Source organism: Monodelphis domestica, chromosome 7 (genome assembly GCF_027887165.1).
Source record: "Monodelphis domestica isolate mMonDom1 chromosome 7, mMonDom1.pri, whole genome shotgun sequence".
Lineage (NCBI taxonomy): Eukaryota > Metazoa > Chordata > Mammalia > Didelphimorphia > Didelphidae > Monodelphis > Monodelphis domestica.
This window is the reverse complement of record NC_077233.1, coordinates 30,458,369-30,480,693: the sequence shown is the minus strand read 5'-3', so window position 1 is coordinate 30,480,693 and position 22,325 is coordinate 30,458,369. Positions and strand designations below refer to the sequence as shown.

Below are 22,325 nucleotides of genomic sequence, written 5' to 3'. Positions count from 1 at the left end.
TACTTGCTATCAAAGAGGGGGAGATACCAAATAAATTGAAGTTGGGGAGAGAACCACCAACAATATTAATTAAAAAACAACTTTAACAAAGAAGAAATCAACACCCATATTCCTACTCTTTCTTCCCTAAATTGTTTAATAAGAATGATTTAGATGCATATTTTAGGTATCATTGAGGAAAAATAGGAGAATAGAATGATTTTTTTGGTAATTTTTCCCTTTACAAAATTTATGAAAATTTCATGAGAACATAAACTCCTTGAGGGTAATGACTGCCTTGTTTTTATCTTTGGAATATTTATGGCTATGATAGGAATTTTGAACATAATAGGTTTTTAATATATGCTTTCTTGCTAAAAATATATTTGCATGTGACATTTGGAACAAGATCAAAATTATTTTTCCATTATTTCATTGTCGAACTTGAAAAATTTTTATAATGACTCAAATAACTCATCAACTACTCTGTCTTATGCCTTGTCACCCACTAAAATGTTTTTAAAGTTTAACAATGACTATCCAAATAGCAGATCCCATAATATGTCTTTAGTCTCCTTCCTCCCGGACATAAATATTTCAATGAGGCAGTCATATTCCCTTGAGATGTGGGTGCAGTTCTGTCTCCTGGGCCTCATCTCCTCATCCAAACAAACTCTTTTCTCCATTAAATGAACTCAGATATTTGCCATTTAGGTATAAAAAAAATCTTTTCAGCCATTCCTATCATAGCTCTCAATAGTAGTATTGTTGTATGGAACAGGGTACTTGAGACTTAAAACACAGCCCAAATCCTTACTACAAACATATCATCCACTGTTTTGAATAAGCACCCAAGACCTTAAACATTTCTCTCTTATATATAGTTACTTTGTCACTCTTGTCCATTCTGCATGCACAAGTGCCCCTGGGGCTCCTAAGCTCTCTGAACAGTCTTTTCTGATCCCACTCATACTCTCATCCTTCTTTCTAACATTACTAAAGCCAAGTTCCTTTGTTCTACCCACTGATTTCAGACATTAAGGTCTGATTTCTGCTATTATGCACTGCACCATCAAGAAACACCTGAATTAAGGGTGCTCTCATTGTTTCCTAAAATGTCCAAGAAAATATTGACAGCAATATGCAATAAGATCTCCATACAGTGCTGGACATAAAGCACTTCTTATATCTTCCTAATTCCTTATAAGGAATATCTGAAGATATCTTTAGGTTCTAACACTGTAATATTTGACAATGTTGATCACACTGGCTTCTTTAAACTCCTACTTTCATTTCTCTGACATGATCCTCATTTATTCTATTCCAATCTTAAACTCTTCCTCCTTTAACTTTATACTTTCCCCCATTACTTTAAATATTTCCTAATATTTTATTTCATCCTTCCCTTATTTTTCAATGATCCTCCTTTGATGACTTAATCTATCCCCAGTTTCAAACATCATCTGCATATTAATAATGCTCAATTAGCTTCAGTTTCAGTCTCTATCCTAAGTAATCACCCCATAGGTTAGCTGCCCATTAGATATCTCCACATAGATATATTTGTCCACCCCTCTCTCGATAAACACTTAGTAAATACTCACTCTGCTTAAATTTAAATACGCAAATGGATGTGTGATCTCATTGATTTGCAAGTTCCTTCTCAAAATGAAAATTGCACACTGTCTATCCTGTATAACTCTTGTCTGTGTCCTCCCAAAAGCATGCCACCAGGGATCCACCTGATATACTGGAATCCTTTCTTGCTTTCTTCCAATGTCACGTGAATACTAGGGAACCATTCTGGCCACTCATCTTAAACTTGTGTCAAAAACTAAATTCATCATTACCTCAAATCAGCTTCTCTTTCAGATTTTCCTTTTCCTCTTAATGGTAATATTTAAGGCTCAGAAGCTCAAATACATTTCTCACTCCTCCTCTCCCTCATCCACCATATCCATTGAATCATCAAGGCTTCTTGATTCTCTAGCTTTGATATCTTTTTAATTTGTCATTACTATCATTAATTTTCCATCACTACACTCAATGTCCCCATTAAGGGCTCATTGCCTTTTATCTAACACAACATCCTAATCATCTACTCACCTACCCTACCCTCATTTCTTCTCCTTTCAAATATACAGTATTGTCAAAATTCTTCTGGGTCCAAGAGGCATATTTAATTTCTAGGTTTGAAGTGGACATTCTTCATATTAACATGATGATTTCTTACAATCAAAGAAATAAAATTCAGTTTTCAGCATAATCAAATCTTCAGTAATCTGATCACAATCTGCCAGAACTGGATCTTAGTTGCCCTTTAGTCTAATTCCTTCATTTTTTCACTTGAGGAAGCAAAAATTCAGGAAAATTAAATGTGTTGACCAGAAGGACTTCACTCTCAGCTAAAATTATATTCTATTGCCTCATCATGGCAGGGTGGTAACATTCGGTTTGTAAAGATCTTGCTTTTATAGTCTTGGACAGATCCTGCTAATCTGGGAAGAAATTGTATATAAATCAAATGACGGATTATATATTTGCTTGATAAAAACCAATCTTTTTATGTTTAAGAAGGCTCTGTTGGGTAAATTATTTCAATGATAAATTGTTCAGCCATTGATATTCTCAAAGACAATCTGTTTAATTGTGGGGAAATTGCACTCTGCATTGGTGTAGCAAGTACCCATACCAAAGAATTGTGCCAAAGGCATTGTTGGAAGGAGTTTCCCAAGCTGGCAAAACAACTGAACCTTCTGGCATTATTTTTTTTCCTCAATAACAAGAGAGAAAGTCTTTGTCTTTATTTCTTTTTTATGACAGTAAAATTCAATCCAAATTACTAAATTATTCTTAATGATACATGAATAAATATCATATGATAAATATAAACTTTTGAAAGATTGTAGAAAGTTAAGACATTCAAACCTTTGCAGTAAGTATTAGGCCAAACTTCTGATGTTATTCTCCTAGGCTAAAACTGATGTTATTTGACCTCCCATAAGTAGGGCTAATTCTCTGAATTCTATCACTAGTGGAGATGGATTTAAAATAATATATCCATATGGCCTAATCAGAAGGCATAACTAGACAAAGTCATAAGTGTAAGATTTTGCCAAAAGAACAGAAGAAATTTGTTGATTCTTAACATATAAGATTGACCTATTTTGGCTGTATTAATGTTATATTGTGTGACAATACTTTATTTGTAAATATGTCACGAGAGAGAGTCAGAGATAGATTGTTCCTCATGACTGTCTACTGGTAAACATTTGGGATGTATTTAGCAGAGGACAGGAAGGGAGAGTTTGTCACAGAAAATATTTATATTTTCCAACTATTCTATTTTAAAATATGATAGTGAAACCTTCTAGTTTGAATGGTGTATGTTGCAATGTTAATTGGGAAATATAGCTTCCTCCAAATGAACTAACAAACTAGAACATTGTTCCCCCATTTTTAACTCTATGGAATACCAGTAGAATATCAAAACTTGTTATACAGTACAATTGAAATTACATTTGATATATGTTTATATATTTTATAGAGGGCTGCAATATGGCATAGGAGACATGCTGGACTTTGAGTCAGGAAGGAATTGTTTCAAATCTAGCCTTGGATCATCTGTGTTTCTTTTGGCAAGTAACTTAACCTTTATATACCTTGACAACTCTCTATGACTTAATTGGTGTAAGGAGTTCCCCAAGCTAGAAAAACAACTGAATCTTCTGATATTACTATTTTTTCTCAACAAGAGAAAATGTATTTCAACTTATTTTTAATAATAAAATACAATCCAAATTACTTAATTATACTTGATGATGAATGAATAAATTTCATGTGATGTACACATAATATTGAAGCATTGTAGAAAGTGAAGACATTCAGTGTGATTATTCTTTCCATTTATTTCACACTTACTATCAGTTGATCCAGAGAATACCAGATGCAGAGCAGGGCGAGATGCCAACCAGTTTTTTTTTCTTTAATTTTATTATTGTCAAACTGGTTTCTTGCTGATAGCAAATAGAAGAGCATTTTAAAAAATGACTTTATAAGTAATTTTCCAACTAATAAACATTTTGTCGAAGAGTCCTTTGCCATTTCAAGAGATTTTCATTATAAAACCTCAGTTGGCTTACTTTAAAACTCAAAATGTTTTTATTTCAATTAAACTCAGCCAAAGTTTGTTAATTATCTACCACGGGTACAAGGCATTGTTCTTGTTTCTGAGGATACAAGAATAGATTCTGATCCTTCAATGTGAATGTTCTAAGAAGGTATATCAAAACTCTTCCATACCTGCCTGTCTTTTAGGATTGTCCATGTCCTAAGATTGTCTCACAGGATCCACTTATTATATTAGGAGTCTTCCTCATTTTATCTTTGCATCACAATGATATTACTAAGACATATGGTCTATGTGTCAGTTATCTATTGCTCTTTTCATAAGCTTTAACAAGCCCATCTTATTTTTCAAGCATACATTTCTTAGCTGACCTGTATGCTGTTAACTTGTTTGCTTGATTGACATCACTTACTCCAACTCTTTTTTAATGATCCTTACTTGTTATGCATTTCAGCCTTTCCAAAGTCCAACATGTACCCCTCAATTGTTTTCTATTTGATATTTATTTTTAATTCTTTGGAGATGGTAGCATCTCATTATTCATAAGTGTATGAATTTAAAAATTAGGTGTTTATGCTAACATGAGAATTCTCTAGTAATATTGTGGTCACTGAGCTAAAGATATTATAACTTAAATCAAAATGACTTTTAGTAGCTTTATTTACAAATAAGTAGAAAGGGTAAAAGTAGGAAAATATAAGAAGAAGGTAGAGAATTTCCTAGTCTATCAACCTAAACACTGTTCCAGTGTGGGGCTCAGCCCTGGCAAGGTTTTGCCACACCCCTTATCTTTGTGTGGATTTTCCTCAGCCAGATGCCTAATGATGTTTTTAGCAATGGATCTACCAATGAAGCTTCCTCTAGGAAAGGAAGGCCTCTCCAGAACCAATCTCTGGAAAAGTCAAGAAAGGAAAGACATCTACTCACCCAGCTCCCCAACACAGTCTCCAAAGTTGATGTCCCCAGAAGAAGTCCTCCAAAGAAGCAGTCCAAAGCCAAGATCGAAAATGAAGCTGAAGTCCCCTGGACAGGAAGTTCAGGACTTTTTATAGTCCTTTTTTTTCCAAATCACTTCCTGTCCCTTCCTCCAATTTATGGGAACCAAGAGGAATCTTTCAATTTGCTTAGCACTGCCAATGGGCAGGGCAGTGGCCTCTGGAGTTGTCACCCACTTTAGCAAGCGACTTGCAAATTCTCTTAATGTTAAATAGGGGTGTTTTGTGTTCTTGATTAATTTAAAAGTCGCTGATTGATAGACAAAGAAAGTTAGATTCACTCTTCACATAAGTATATGACAAGTCTTATAAAATATTCAAATTAGAAAATGGGTCTATGAGTTAAGTAAAGGAGATTTCCAATTTCCCAAAGGCAATCAAAGTTGTTCTCTTCCTATTTAATTCTGGGTCTAATTTACTGTCCATTTCTACTATCTACTACTATTTATACTATTAGCAGCTGATGGTGCAGTGAATACAGTGCTGGGCCTCAAGTCAGGAAGACTTGTGTTTGAGTAATGGTTCAGATGTTTATTAGCTATGCTGTTCTGGGCAAGTCATTTAAATTATGTTTGCCTTGGTTTCCTCTATTGTAAATTAGGGGTAATAAAAGCATCTACATCACAGGATTGTTCAGATGATCAAACGAGATAATATTTGTAAAGAGAATTTAGCACAGTGCCTGGAAAAAATGGGCATTATATAAATGCTTATTCCATTCCTCTTCTCAATCTCTCCAAGATACATGTACAGATGGAATAAATTTATAACTTATCAATTTTATTATACAACATAAACTGGAATAACTGGCATTCTCAATCTACTAGAGTTTTTTCTGTACAGATGGTTAGGCCAAATGTTGAATGGTTATGGATCTCTTCTAGGTATTTTTGTTGTATTTGAGGGCTAGTTGTTATCCTCATAATATAATCCACAAACTGGACATCTAAAGGATATCATTATCTATAGAGAATCCCTTTTAAATTTGTAGTCTAAACTAGATCTTCTTCATTTAATGGTGACAACCATTACCAAACATATATCTCCCTGCTTTATGCTTCACCTGATATTTCTGATAAGTCAGTTTTCTCTCTCCTATCTTTCATAAGATCTCAAATTACCTAATGCATAGATAAGAGGTTCCTTGTAAAAAGGAAATGTGTCAGATTATGCTTTGTTCTGCTCAATCAAATACTTTATTATGATCAATAATTCAATTCAATGACATTTATTAAGTGCTGATTATATGCCAGACTGATGCAAATGAGAAAATAAAGGGGCAATTAAGTGCCTCAGTAGATTGAGACCCAGACTTAGGGCTCAGATCTGGTCTCAGACCCTTTCTAGCTATGTGACCCTAGGCAAATCACTGAACCTCCATTGCCTAGCCCTTGCTATTCTTCTGCCATGGAAGCAATACTCAGAATTAATTCTAAGATGGAAAGTAAAGGTTTAAAAAATAAGAAAATGAAAGACAGTCTCTGTCCTCAAGGAGTTTACAACCTAATGTGGAAAGAAAATGCACAAAATAAAGCTGAAAAACAATGGAGGGGAACCACTTAAGGGTGCCTGCAATTGAAATCAAACAGAACTACTGGGGATACATGGAGTCCAAATCTTATAGAGCTGCTGGTGGAAAGAGGGCAGTTATCTGGACTGTTTTAATCTCAGCACTCTAAAAGGAAAGCTTTGAGAGGAGTTACTTGCACCACCTTCCTACCTCCAGTTAGCTAGGAGAAGAGGCTGAAGGATTTGAGGTGTTATTGAGTATCAAAACTGAATAAAACAGCATAATGATATTTCAAGGGATCAGATTATCTTGGGTAAAATCCAAAACAAGCAGAGCCTCAGGTGGAAAATGAAGACTTAGCAGGATGTGATGATGTTCTCTACAGTTTTTAATCATTTAATATGAAACATTGTTTACAAAAGTCTGCTGTTCCTTAATAATACTCTCTCTGATCATGCTTCTTCTATGTTGATGTATGTGTAGATAACTATGAGGAAAAAGTTAAATGAGAAATTTGGCATAAATGGAAGTAATTATTGATGATATCCTGGTTGCTTTGGGGAAGGAGGGGATATTAGTAAGGTTAGAGATTTTATTTCCTATACTTTGGTTTTCTTACCTTCTTTTGGATACTTTGTGAATCAATCCCTCAACACCCTCACAATTGTGTTGCTTCCTGTCTAGGTCTCTTCTGTGTATATTCATGAAGGATAATATAGCAAAAATGTTCAACCAAGACTTTGGCATGAGAATAATAACTTTAATGGCCACAGCAAGTATGTGATACAAACCTTTGCAGATCTTTTCCATTTTTCTTCTATCTTTCATCATTCCATTGCCATCCTTAAATGCCCTCAGGTAGATTGTTTTGCTGTATTTCTCTCTTTAAACTAGGTTTATGCTTTACCGTTCCTTTTTGTGTTCTAAGGCAATAATGCTTGCAACCCTCCATTATCATTCTTCATAAGATTTTACAACTGAGGTTATATTTCAAAGTGGTATTGTCTTTGTCTTGTAGCAAGTTCTGCCTCACTAAAGCAGAAACTTAAGTAGTTAATGACTGAAGTGGCTATTTTTGGCTTTTTAGTCAGCTTTATATAATAAATCATTTACTATGTGTTAAAGTTCCTCATGTAGTCTGCATTTATATCCTTTATTCCATGCATCTAATTTTTTAAACTGTCAGCAAGTCACTTAATATTAAGTTGTTTTAATCAAAAATCACATTTTCTCATTTTTATTCTTCCTTCTACTTTTGTACTAATTTTGGTCTTTTTTTCCTAAAAAATTGATTCAAGAATGATTCTCACAAGACATGTCAATTCATGTCTGTTAAAACATAATCATATTCTTTTTGTGCGTGTGATATTGTTTCTTGCTTGTCATATCTAGAACCTACCAAGTCTTTTTCATAGAAAGTACTAATGATGTTTTGGTGTGGTTTACTAGAATTTTATCCTTCTTGTTCCTATTTCATGTTTCCTAAGATTTTCTTCCCTAGTCTCCCCTATTGTAACTGTTCTATGAAAATCAGCAAGTACCAAAGTAGGTATTGATTTAATTTAGAGTGTCATTGAATTCTTTGCAAAATATTCAATCTCTTCATCTTCTATTAGGTGTTGGTGCAAAAGCTGCAATTATTGACATGGTGGCCTTTTTGTAAATGCTTATAATGAGCACTGTAATCCAAGGTTATCAGGTATCCATGCTTTTTGGTTGGGCAAATAATTGAAAAAAAATTCTTTCTTCTCACACCATTAACCAAGATAAAATTAAAATAGATATTTGATCTAGAATTAAAGATTTAGAAATCTGTAAACAAATTAGAGGACACTGAAGAGGTTGCCTGTCAGATTTAGGAATAAGGGAAGAATTTACAACCAAACAAATGATGAAAGACATTACTATTTGATTAAGTTAATTTTAAAAAGGCTTCATATAAACAAAACCAATGCAACCAAGATTAGAAGGAAAATAAAAAAAATTGAGGTGGAGAAAGGGATTTATAGAAAGTGGCTCTTAAAAAGGCTTCAATCTTAACTATATAGAGAAGTGAGTCAAATTTTCAAGAATACAAAGCATTCCCCAGTTGATAGTCACAGGATATGAACAGGCAGTACCAAACAATGAACCCAATATTTAAATAATCAGCATTATCTCCACCACATTCAGGAAAAAATCAATTCTTTTCTCCTTTTCTGATAGACAATCAAGCTCTGAATCATTGTTATTGTGTGGCATAGCACAAATGAAGAATTTCATTTACTTTTATTTGGAGGAGTAAAACTAAGAAATGTCTCTTGTGGTTTCTCCCTTCCATTTAAAAATTATCTTTCCATTTTCTTATCATCAGTTTCACTCATGTAGCCTATGTAAATTATAGGGGAATGTATACATATATGTATACATTTGTGTCATGTGCAAAATCTTCATAGATTACATCAGCAATAGGTGATAGGCATGTTAAATCTTTTCTATAAAAACATTTAGTACATAATTATATCTTTATAAAAAATTCTTACTTTCCTTCCTAGAATCAATAATGTGTATTGGTTTCAAGGCAGAAGAGTGGTAAGGGATTGGTAAGTGAGAGAAAGTTAGTGAGGAAGTGCTTGAAGCAAAGGTCTCTCATCTCTAGGCCTGGCTCTCAATCCTTAGAGTCAACTTGATGCTCCCCACAATTATATCATAAGCACCTACTGTGTGCCAGGCACTGAGGATACAAACATAATCAATGAAAATCCCTCCTTGCAAGGATCTTGTGTTTTACCAAAGCAATTAATTTGTGAAGCATATGTAGCAGGTGTTATATATTGACCTGTGTTTTTCCATGTGGGTCTGTTTTCATGTATTACATTCAAATTAAGAATTATGGAATTTTAATACTCTCTTAAAATAGAGACTGGAGATGCCAACCTAACAAAGGATAAGTACTGGATACAAAAGGTAGGTAAAGGGAAAGATAAAACACTATGGAACTTTGATAGGGAAGAGGACACATAGAGAACTCAGATACTCCTAAGAATAACAGAAGGAAAGGAAGAAAGTAGAAGGAACCCCGAAAAACGATGAAAAAATATAAAGAACCCAGAAAAAGACCAAAAAGTAGAAAGAAATTTGGCAATAGGGAGGAAACAGGAGGAAAATAATTGACTTCAGTCAGAGACAGAGGAATATAATAGTCAGAGAAGAAATTGGTTGTCTTCACTGGCTAGAGTGGTTTGAAACCAAGAATGGACATGAAAATAGCATGCAAGAAGTCTTGGTAAGTCCCAGGACCATACTTTCTTAAATACATTATATTTAAGGTGGTGGTAGACCTCCATGTTTTGCTCTAGTTATAATTCTATCAAGCCACCTACACCCTTCCGTCTTTACCTTCTCCTCTTGCAACAAAAATCAAAGCATTTATCATTACATAAAAAGACTTGTCAATCAACTGCCCTCTGACTTCACTCAAAATCCCTGTGAATTGCTAGACCAAAACATCTTATTTTAGACACTCCTTCCCTATATATGTAGTCTCCCTCTATAAGAACATATACTCCTTGAGGGCAGTTACTCTTTATCCTCCCTGTGCCTGGCACAGTGTAAGTGATTAATAAGTCTTTGTTCATTCAATAAGTCCAGTCCTTATGAAAATGATCAGAGTTAGGGATACATTCTCCAATATAAAAAAGGCTGGAGACCTTGCTTCTGGAATAGCTGTGATGCTGTCTAAAGGAAACACCCTGGAGCCTGTGCAGAGATTCTATAATTGATGCTGGTTGTCTATTCAAAAGGTGAAAAGGAGGTTCTTTGAAATAAGAAGACAATTCAGTGGGAGATGAGTGAATAAGCCCAGTCCCTATGATGTTGGACAGAGTTAATCAATGAAAGAGACTGATGCAGTTTCCTACAGGGAAGAAACTGGGGAGCCTGCTTCCAGTAGAGTTGTGATGACTTCTAATGGAATTGCCTTGAAGTGACTTTAGAAAATGTGTAGACAATATGTAACATTTTCCAGGCTGCTTACCATGTGGTGAGTGGGAACCTTATTGATTGGCTGTGGCTGAAGAACTGGAATTGTAAATCAATTGAAATGGACATTTCAAAATGCCTGAATCAACCTGTTTTTCTGTATTGGCTGGGCTTCTTCTTTGCACCTGATGTCTGAAGAGAGAGGATGTTGCAAAGGGAGAAATCTTGGGCCCTTTCCTTATCTGAGATTGGCATGTGACCCTGAGAAAATGGGCTTCCATCTTTTAAGAGGCTTAATCTAGAGGTTATGATCTTCTGGTTTTGAAAAGTCAGGAGAATAAGCACTCCAAATGTCTGAGGATCTATGTGTGCAGGAATCAATTCCATGTCATGTTTTGCAGTCAGTTCAGAATCAGTGCCCTCAGAAGCAGGGACCCAGCAGATAGCTAGGATTAAGACACAAGCTCAAGGAGTTATGCTGAATTTTTTTTTAAGTTATAATCCATCTTTGTTGGGAAAAATAGATATAAAATTTGTTCTCAGTCTTCTTTGGTTATTCCTTCTTTACAACAACAAAAAGGCACATAAAAGCCTTCCCAAAGACAGATGTGTACAATCAGCCCTATCTCCCCTATCCCCCATATCTATGTGCTTCATTTCCCTACTCTTTTCTTTCTTCACATAACATATTTTTGTTCTTTCCTAGCCAAGTAAAATTTTGCATTCCAAGGCTGTATTATACAAAGAGGTGGTGATGGATGCAGAATATATGGAATGGTCCATCATGTGCAATACTGGAGACTAGTAGTAGGTTTCTTCCACAGTCCAGCCATCAAGGCTCCTTCTGATAAACTTTATGACTTCATCATACACAAAGATAAGGAGAGAGTAAGGATATAAACTTGGTATGATCAATGATATACAGAAACTATTCTAAGTTTGTGCCTTCTCTCCCCAGGGATCAAGGAGGATTAGGGAAAAATGTGCCCTAAAAGCATTGAGGAGATGGGAAATACCCTTTTATATCTGTTCTTGCTATATTTTTAAAGCAAACATTATAATTTTAAAGGCTAATTGATATCACTTAGTGAAAAGAACTGGAGAACTCTTCTGGTGGCTAACAATGGAGACTAACACCTGGAATGGGGATTTGAGGCAATAATATTAGAGAGAAGAGACCTCAGGCTTCAGGTGTAATCCTAGAAGCTTGAGGTAGGGATAGTGAGCCACTAGCATACTGGATACTCATTCATTCATCCTTTGGAACCAAAAATGGGTTGTACATGATCCATTGGAATCAATTGTTCACATCCTCCTGTTGTGTCCAGGAATTCAAAACATTCTTGGAGTAGGCATTCCTTAACTTACTTGGAGATGGACTTTCCTCACTTTCTTCTTCCCCTTTCCTTTGCCCTTCCCTCTCTGTCCCCCCTTTTCTCCTTTCCTTTCTCTCCCTCCCCTTTCCCTTCCTTCTCTTTTCCCCATCTTGTTCCTCCTCCCTCTCCCCATCTCCTTTCCTTTTCCTTTTTCCCCCCTCCTCCTCCTCTTTTTGCTTCCCCAGGCTCTTTTCCTTTTCTCCTCCTCTACCCACCACAGATTTTTATACTCTATCTCCTCCTCCTCCTCACCCCTCCCACCTCCCGCCTCCTGCCCCAGGGGACCAGCCCCAGCCCAGTGGCCCTCCGCCTACTTTCCTGACTAAGATGGCGTCCCCCGTGGCAGCTCAGGCCGGGAAACTTCTGCGGTCAACGTGGGCGCTCCGACCGTGCCTCCCCTTGGGCCAGTCCCAGGTGAGTCGGAGTCAGGCTGGGTCGGGGCCGGGCCGCCCCAATCAGCCTTCCTCCTGCCTGCGGGACGACCCGTGGCCCACCTCCCAGCTCCCGCCCCACTGCAGCCCTCCTTTCTCTCCCTCTGCAGGAAGCTGTGGGCTGCCCCCGAGCTGTGGTAGTCCGGGTACCCAGCTCCCTCCCAGGCTCCAGCCACTACCCTCCCCCATCCCTTCCCCTGGGCACACTTGGACCGGCCCGAAGGAACCCACTGCCACCGAGGCTGGCGGGTACCCGGCTGAGCTTCCAACTTGGCAGACACGTGTTCTTAAAACTGCTCCTAGAAGCACTGAGGGCAAAGCTAGGGGAGGAAGGGCTGGCACAGTGGCTTTGCCACTGATCACTTCCCCTGTAACCAGGGCCAAGTCCTCCACTGGCGCCGGGCGTCAGTTTACTCCCCGTAATGGGTTTGGACAGGACAATCAGCTGCATTGAATCTCAGGAAAAGATGCCCTGGATGCAGGGAGGAAGGGTTGGGGGCTTTGCTCCTGGGCTGCTGCTGCCGCTGCCGCTGCCGCTGCCGCCGCTAAACTTTCCTTTAATCAGAGATCCAGGAAATGGTTCGAAAAGCGGGTGTAAAAAGAGAGCAGCAGCAGCAGCAGATTCCAAATGCCTCTCGGAGCCTGCCTTCTACATAGTTTCACTTTCCACAGGCCACGTCGTTTACAGACTTCAAAAGCTTGTGTTTACAAGCAGGAAGGATTGTGATTTCAGAATTCACTTAGTGATTGATGATGAAGAAAAGGAAAAATTAGTTTTTCTTTGTCCTTATTTGAAAGGCAGGTCAGTCAGTAACTCACAGGGATCAGAAATGTCCTTGTCCGTCTCTCATTGCCAATTAATGAGTGCAGAATTAGGACTCATGCAATTTTAACCAGGATATACACATTATGGTTTTGAAGAAAATTAAAAAGTAACTGGTAATGATTTTTGAGTTTCTCATAGTTTTAGCTAATTATGACATCTGCACGCAACAAACACCCTTGCCAATTCTTTTTTCTGTTTTTTTATTAATGTAAATTTCAAAAAGTGATCAGTCATATCACTGTAATGTATGACAGTAAGGTGGGATTCAAAAAAAGGATGGAATTTCTCATCTAATTAAAATTCCTGGCAAGCATTGTAATCAAGTAAAAAGAATACCTTCAGGTGATCAAATCCTATTCATTATTTAAGAGTTATAAAAATGAACAAGTGCATTTCTAATGGTTAAAATAGATTTGAGTGGATTATATAAAAAGGAAAGTGAATAATCTGAAAAGGTACTAAGAAATGTACAAAACTCTTGGAACACTTATGAGACTGTAAGCTCCTTCTGGGCAGGGGAAATATATTGTCTATTTTTGTGTCCCCTATATAACTGAGATGGGACTTGAATTTAGGAATTGCTCAATAAAGTTTTGTTGATTTGAACTAAATTGTGGAGAATTCTTTTCAGATGAAGTTGGGTAAAGTTTAATGTTGGAAACAATTAAAGGCACCCTGGGCTCAAGGTTAAGAGGATTCTTTTGTAGATATAGAAGACTGATACACCATCTCCATCTCATTACTCTGACTTATGTCCATCATGATGATTGATTATTACCCTACAGGCACAGAAGAAAAGTCTGGAAGTAAGATAAGAGAAATTCTGAATAAGAAGTATGTTATACAAATAAATTCAGTGTGTGAATTCATAAGCACTTACTCTAATCCAAGTACATTGTTAAATACTTACAGTAAAAAGAAAAGTAAGAGAAAAAGACCCAGTATCAATAAATAAACATTTACTAAATACTCACTGGAAAGAGGCACTGTTTTAAGCCTGGTGATACAGATGTTCAAAGTGGTGAATTAGCAAAGTCCCATAATACTGCAGCCTGGTGAGAAAGGAGAGCTTCATTCTATCATTAAATGGAGATTTGAAGTTTATGGCTCTAACCTTCAATCACCCAGGAAGCAGGTGATGGTGATTATAAGGATGAGTTGGAATACCAAGGCAGATAGGCTCTTATAGAATGATGACATTTGCCCCTCCCCCCCAATAATTAACTTTCTGAGAAGTCCCAGAGTAGTGCAGCCAACAGAGAAGTCTGGACGAGAAACTGAGGAGTGGTGGAAGAAGTAGAAGAGGAACCAAGAGAGAATAATGTCATGAAAAACAGAAAAGAGTATCAAGGAGAAATGGGCAGTCCACAGTGTCTGAAGCTGAAAGAGGTCAAGAAAGAATGAGGATTGAGAAAAGGTCACTCCATTTGGTGATTAACAGAACATGGATAACTTTGGAAAGTACATTTACAATGGAATGATGGGATCAGAAAGCAGACCACAAGAATTTAAGAAGAGAGTAAGAAGAAAGGACATTGAGACATCAATTATAGAACACCTTTGAGGCGTTAAGCCATGAAAAGTAGAAAAGAAGTAACAGTTCAATTGAGAATACATGCTCAAGGAGTTGAATCCTTTGTCTCTGCTTCAGTGTCAGAGCAGGCCCATCTCTTGCTTGATCTTTTTACCCCCAGTATTGTCAAATAAAAGATAGAAGTTAATGTGGGAAGGGGAAGAAAAAAAGAGTTCTTTGCTGTAGGGTAATGTGGTGTGATAGTCAATTATTGAAATTAAGGAGAACTGGGTTCAAATCTCATCTCTGACATGTACTAGCTGTGAGATACTTGCCAAGTTTCTTAACTTCTCAGTGTGTTAGTCACTAAAACAATGTAAGATGAAGAACAGTTATAAATCTGCTTTGGCAGAGTGTTTTTTTCATCTAGATTCCCTATGACAATTAAATTACAGCTTTGGTTTTCCTTAACTTCCAAATAAATAAGGGCAGTGTAAAGAACTTTAAATTTGGCAGAATAAAATGAGATAATATTTGTAAAGCACTTTGCAAACCTTAAAAAGTTGTACAGAAGTGGGAGCAATTATTACTTTTGGTGGTATAGGACTGGGATTTGCCTTATGTGACCATCTAAATTTTTCATCTTCCTTATGGCATGATGACACTTGAATGACCTTTATCTTAAAGATTTCCATGGGAGGAGATTTCCCAACAAATATTCTATTCTTTCACAAATCTTATAGGAACAAGTTCTTTATAAACACAGCAGAACCAGTCATTTTCTCCAACTCTAATATTTCAATGAAAATAAGACCTAAGATGCAAGATCATAGGGGTCATAAGTTCAGATTCAAACCCAGGTCTATAGTTGTTGGTCTAATACTCTTTTCATTGCCCTATTTGTACTATGTAAAACTTTAAAAAATTTTAATTACATGTTGAAATAATTTTAATAACTTTTCTGGCATTTTACAACTTAAATTCTTGCCCTTGCTTCCTCTCTGAAATGGAGATGTTAATAATATGATAAAGGTTATACTCTGTAAATCCTGCGTGATACCATCTTACCTTTCTTTCTCTTTGGTCTTCAATACTTGTGATTACTTGTCAGAATCTTGGAGTCTGTGGGGACTTTAGAGTTTGTCTAGTTTATCAACAGATGTGAATTTTCTCCAACATTTACAGAGAATAGTCAGCCCTTCAGACTTTGCTTGAAGACCTGATGAGGAGGGAAGCCATTCATTCCCTCCCCATAGTTGTTCTATTTAGAGCTGGCTCTCAAATATCTAATCTTCCATAGAGCTCTTCTCTAGGATAAATAAGCCAGCTCCTTTCAACCTTTGTTTCTGAGGACTTTCTGTAGATTTGGATAACTCTGATGTCTCTGCCTCTCAATGTAATCATTTGCTCCCAAAGAGAAAAAACTGTTTGGGACTGAGAAAGGTCATTAGAGGGCCCCATGCTATGCTGCCCTGAATGTTCTGTCTCCAGCTCAAAGAACAGTATATTGTGGGTGTACAGTAAGACATACAAGAGTGATTCCCTGATGGGAAGTAGGTTAAAACTATTTTCTGCAGGTAGAATCCCATTTATCTGCATATTTTAACAATGATTTGCCTAACTTCACTTTACATTCATTAGCAATACTTTCTCCCCCTGAAAACCCTTATCTTCTATCTTAGTATTAATTTTAAGACAGAAGAGCAGAAAGGGTTAGACATTTGGGGTAAAGTGACTTGCCTGGGGCCACACAGCTATCAAGTGTATAAAGTCAGATTTGAATCCAAGTCCTACCTATTCCAGACTTGGCACTCTTACCACTGTGTTTCCTGGATGCCCCTCATTAGCAATATTTTTAATCACAGTCTAGTTACATATTAATTTTTGTCCTATTGCTCATTATTTTTAATTCAGTAAAGACTTAACAAGGGCAAAAGGATACCAATATAAATCTGGTACCCAGTTCTGGCCACGTGGGGCTAACACTCTTCCTTGGAGTTATAGTATATATCTGGATAAGTAAATATAGAATACTTAGGAGGAGAGAGAGAGAGAGTCAAGAACAGATTGTGCCACATAGTAGGCACTTAATAAATGCTTCTTGATTTACCAACTGATATTTGAGTTGAACTTGGAAAATAGTGAGGAATCCCAAGAGGTTAAGTTCAGGGGGAGATCATGGCCAACACAGAGAAGAACCATCTTTGCAAAGGCACAGGAGTAGGAGATGGTGTTCATTTTCTATTTTGTGAAACATGGCATTGTTTCATCTTTATAATTATATATTGCATATATGTTAATACTTTGGGACATAGCTCAGGGAGCCAATGATCTCCTCCATGTGAGTACTCATTCCATTGGTGCATTCTACAGTCCCTTCTCCTTTCCATCCTGTCTTCATCTTGCCCATGACTTCCCATAAATCTTCCATATGGGCCCAACCCAACAAAATGGAAGCCTTAATGTGATATTTACATGTAGAGGCATTGTGTATTCCATAATGGGTCTAGTTTTATTTTAATTTTTCATTCAGTAAAGATTTGTGAAACAACAGTGAGAAAAACAATATTATAAAAGAAAACAGGTTGAACCTTTGCCCCTTGCTGTTGTAGAGTTGAAAACTGATGACTCTAGCTTAATTTTCTACCTTCTCTTTGAGAAGGGGGGGAGATAGAAGGGGAGGATGGATGCTTGCCTTATAGGACTGAAGGACCAAAGGTTATGTGCAAGTTCTTATCAGCTAAATGAGGTTACACAAACTGCATTGTAATGTTGCAACCTACCTAGCAGGTTTCTTGCCCAGATGAATAAATACTTTTTTCCCCTTTTTAAATGAAGTGTAACAGCAATTTCAGCTGTTTGAGCAGGCAATTCATTGCCCAGGATTTAGGAGGAAAACTGTTGACCTTTTGTGTTTGAGACCTGATGTGTGATATTCCCTTCGCTGTAAGCTCCCCAATAGAGGGTCAGGGAGGGCAGAGAACACCTAGTTCTTGTGTCCTTGTATCTACTTCAGAGACACAAACGCCCTGTACTTTGTATGTAGTAAGTACTTAATAAATGCACGGTAAATATATGCTTGTAGAATCAACAGAAATGCAGCTTTGGGTTGAATCAAGGGGAAAATTGTATAACAGTTGGAACTACCCCAGGATCTAGTGAGTTCTTAACCACTGGAGGGCTTCCGGTAGTGACTGCAAGAGAAATTCCGAGGGTATTATCAAAGGAATTTTTGGTCAGGTTAAGGGTGTTGGACCAGCCATGTAAACTCTTGAGATCTCAGTTCCCACTTCTATTAAATCACTTTGAAATGTATTCCTTCAGTGATCTGCTGTGTTTAGTACTGTTCTTTGTATATAGTAGGTGCTTAATAAATTCTTATTGATTGATTGACCCACTTGACATCAAATCCAATCTTATTTAATCAATATCACTATTATTTATCTATATGTATATTAATAAATATCTCCAACAATATCTCTGCTTCTCTATCTCTGTTAACAACTATTTCTACCTCTAATAATAATAGTAATGGATACTTATGTAGTGCTTTTTATAAATCAGGTACTGTGCTAAGGCTTTATAATTATTATCTTATTTGACCCCCATAACAACCCTTTGAGGTACGTGCTATTATTATCTCCATTTTACAAAAGAGGAAACTGAGGCAAACAGAGCAGTAGACCACGAGTCCAGAAAGACCTCAGGTCTTCCAGACTTCAAACCCACCACTTAATATGCTGGGTCACCCAGCACTATCTCTATCTCTTGTAAACCTTGAAATTTCTCAGACTTGTGAATGTTAAAAATAAATCTAATACTCTCCATCTCTGTCTTTATCTCTTTATTATCTATTTCTAAATCTCTATCTCTGTCTCTTATATTTGTGTAGTTATTTGCAGATTATCTACCCGTTAAAGTGTAATCTCCTTGAAGGCAGGGGCCATTTTTTTTTTGCATTTCCTTGTACTCCCATTAGTTAGTACATTGCCTAGCCCATAATATGTACTTAAGTTTTTATTGATCATCTACTGATTCAAGGTTCCTTGTTTCTAAATCTTTCATTGTTTGATTCTTCAATTTTTTACTTCACTTCCAACTCTTAGGTTCCATGATTCCAAGTGTCTCTGTAATTATGACAGCACCTATTTAAATAGCATTTAAAGTTTGCAATTTATTTTACAAACTTTATCTCAAATGATTTGTTTTCTTTCCTACAGAGTGGACTAGGACAAAGAGCACATTGGAATTGGAGCCAGAAGGTCTGGGTTCAAATCCTGCCTTTTACACTTCCTTGCTTTCTGACTTTGATTCAATTCATTTATCTTGCTGGGCCTCAATTTTCTTATGTATAAAATGAGGGAATCAAACTAGATACATTTTATTTTTCCTTCTGTGCTTAAGACTATGATTCCATGACCTTGTCCTGATTCTGAAAATAGTTTCTGTTGATACATTGTAGTAAGCACTGACATTTTAGAGAGAAAAGTTTATCAGTTTTCTCAGCCAATTTGTCCTATGTTTACATCTCATTTGATGGTGATCTTCCCTATAAGTCATTTTCTGACTCTTGATGGACAGCTCATCTCAGGAGATTTCAGAGATAAAGAGCAGTCAGTTCTTAGCATGTATATTCTTTCATTTAAAGCCTTTGGAACCTGGCTCTAAAATACCTTTCCAGCCTTTCTCTAGTATATCTGTTTGCTTCATGTGCTCTGTGGTCCAGCCAGTGTGAGGACCATATTGTTGGTGCTCACACAAGACAGTTGAGCTCCCCTCTCTAGATTGTGCCCCATTCCAGTAAACATGCCCGCCTCATCCTCACATCTTAGAATCTCAGGAAATCTCTTCTCAAATGTCACCTCCTCCATGAGGCCATTCCTGATTTTTCTTCAGGTTCTAATGCCTCCCACCACTAATTATTTGTATACATTGTGTTTGTATATTTATATATACTTAGGTATCATTTCCCCTAAGGAGAATGTTAAGTTTGTGGAGGGAAAGAACTTCTTCATTTTTTCCTTCTTCTTTGTGTCTCCAGTGTCTATAATAGAGTCTGAAGCATAGTAGATTTTCACTGAGTACTTTGTTTTATGAGACCCTAGACTGGTTTGTGCTTATTTTCACTGTCCTCAGCAGATTTTGGAAGAGTTCATCCTTTGCTGGTTGGAATGCCATGTCCCAGTAATGTATCATGAACAAGGTTTGGGATAATTTATCTCATTTAGTGAATCTATAGGATTATAGATATAGACCTGGAAGAGACCTTAGCAATAAGCCATTTAATACAATTCTCTTTTAATGGTGTAACTAAGGCCAGGAGTCACCAATTAATTGCTCGTGGACCCCATGATAGTGACAGGGGTAAGATTTGAACCAAGTTGCTGGACTTCAAATCCAGTGTTTTTCTTCCCTTTATCATGAAGCCTACCTTAAATTAAGGGGATCTGATTGAAGAGATCTCCGAAGGCTCATTCAGCTCAAGATCTATGATCCTATGAATTCCAGTAAGGATCTCACCATTCTATTTTTCTATGCTTTCCACATCATCCTCAGTGGTACTTTACCTCCTGAATTAGAGCTGAATTTTGGACTGCCAGCCAGCAAAAGCAGATTCTGCTTCCTGATCTGATCTTTGCTGAAATAGCTGAGATGGAACACTCCTGGTCCTTTTTGTCTTTTGTTCCTGTCCTCTCTCGTTTCTTTTTTTGGAGGTCTCACTTTTATTTTTTTTCTCCTGGCCCTTATCTTCTTTCTTCAGACTTCTTTTCCCAATCCCATTTGCATCAGTGGATCTCAGCTGTCCTTTGTTAGAGTCTAGTTCATTTGAATGGCAAGTGTGGCCTAATGAAAAACACTGGGAAGCTTCAGATGAGATGCTGACAAGTCTGCTGAGTGATCTGATTTGGTTTTAAGCAAACAGAAAACCCTCCTGATTTGTAATTACCTGAGAAAAAAAAACCCCAAGACTAAGAAGAATCTATTAAAATTTAATTTTTACAGAGAACAAATGAAATGGAAAACTGAGGCAGCTATCTAGAAAATGGCTTTAGTTCCCTGCCCCATGTGCTCTGTAAACTGAGTATAGGAAAAGCTATCCTTCTGTGATTGATGCAGGTTTACTGTATACGTTCTTCAAATTCATTAAATGATTGTTTTTGACAGTTAGGTGGTACACTGGATAGAGTGTAGACCTGAAGTCCTGAAGACCTGAGTTTGAATTTCCTCTCCAACACTTATTAACTGTGCAAACCTGGGAAAATCACTAAATCTCTATTATTCTCAGTTTTCTCATTTGTAAAATAATGATAATAGAGGAGAGGAAAAAAGGTATTTTTGAAGCACCTACTACGAGGCAGGCATTGTACTAAGAATAAGAACAGATATCTTATTTGATCCATACAATACCCTGTAAAGTAGTTACTATTGTTATTATTTTCATTTTACATTTGAGGCAACTGAGATGGACTTTAAATAATTTGTCCAAAATCACACAACTAGTAAATGTCTGAGGGTTTTGAATTTATCTTCTTGACTCTAAACCTAATGATCTACCCAGTGTATCACCTAGTTGTCCCTATTTCCCAAGCTGGTTGTGAAGACACACACACATACACACATATACATATGATACTTTGCAAACCTTAAATGCTACATAACTTTTATTATTATTATTTTATTATATATTATCATATTACATATTATATTAATATATATTATTTTAGTTACAAAACATGCATTATCTTAGGAGTATAGATAAAGGGCTAGAAGGGGTTGTTAATCCTCTGGTCCAAGAGTTTTAAATCAGTTTGTATGTCCTGGACCCCTTTGGCAACTGAGTAAAGCCCACAGACCCCTTCTCCGAATGCTGTTTTTAAAATTAATACAATAAGATACATAAGATTACAAAGGAAATGAATTATACTGAAATAAAGATGGATAATCCCATCCAAGTTCATGGACTTCTTTGAAATCTATTGATGGACTCCTAAAGAGTCCGTAGAACCCAAATTAAGGACACATACTCTAGTCCAATCCTTTATTTCTTTTTCTTTTCAGATGAGGAAACACATTTAGAGAGTATAACTTGCCCATCAAACAGTAAGTTTAAAAAAAAGAAAGAATTTCAACTCATGTCTTCTGATTCCATAATACAGTCTTCTTCCCACTGTACCATACCATCTCTTTGACTGTGATGAAAACTTGATCATAAGCCTCTAGAGCAATACTCATAATCATAGGTTAAGAAATGTTCTCTTTTAAATGCACATAATACTGAATCAAAGTATTTTTTTCATTTGCAACTTTTATTTTAGACTATTTTCCTATGTTTCCATGATTCATTTTCTTTCCCTCTCCTCTTCTATCCCCCCTCTCAGAGCCTACAAGCAATTCCACTGGATTGTACAAATGTTACCAGCTGATACCTATTTCCACATTATTCATTTTTCCCATAGAGCAATCTTTTAAAGCCAAAACCCCAAATCATAAACCCATATATACAAGTGATAAGTGATAGGTCAGACATTTTTTTTTTCTTTTGTGTTTCTACTTCCATAGTTCTGAAACAAAGTATTTCGGAGAGTTTGGTAGGGCCTCAGTAGCC

The 22,325-nt window shown here is 36.7% G+C and overlaps 1 protein-coding gene across 1 annotated transcript in view; it reads left to right on the top strand.

Annotated features, from left to right (window-relative positions):
• Nucleotides 1-12,205: 12,205 nt before the first annotated feature.
• The window catches only part of SUCLG2 (succinate-CoA ligase GDP-forming subunit beta), a 350,518-nt gene continuing 340,398 nt past the window's right edge, over nt 12,206-22,325 (top strand). Inside the window, exon 1 of the mRNA XM_007500056.3 lies at nt 12,206-12,363. Coding sequence (XP_007500118.1) covers nt 12,277-12,363 — 87 coding nt within the window. The 5' untranslated portion in view covers nt 12,206-12,276. The remainder of the gene's footprint in view (nt 12,364-22,325) is intronic.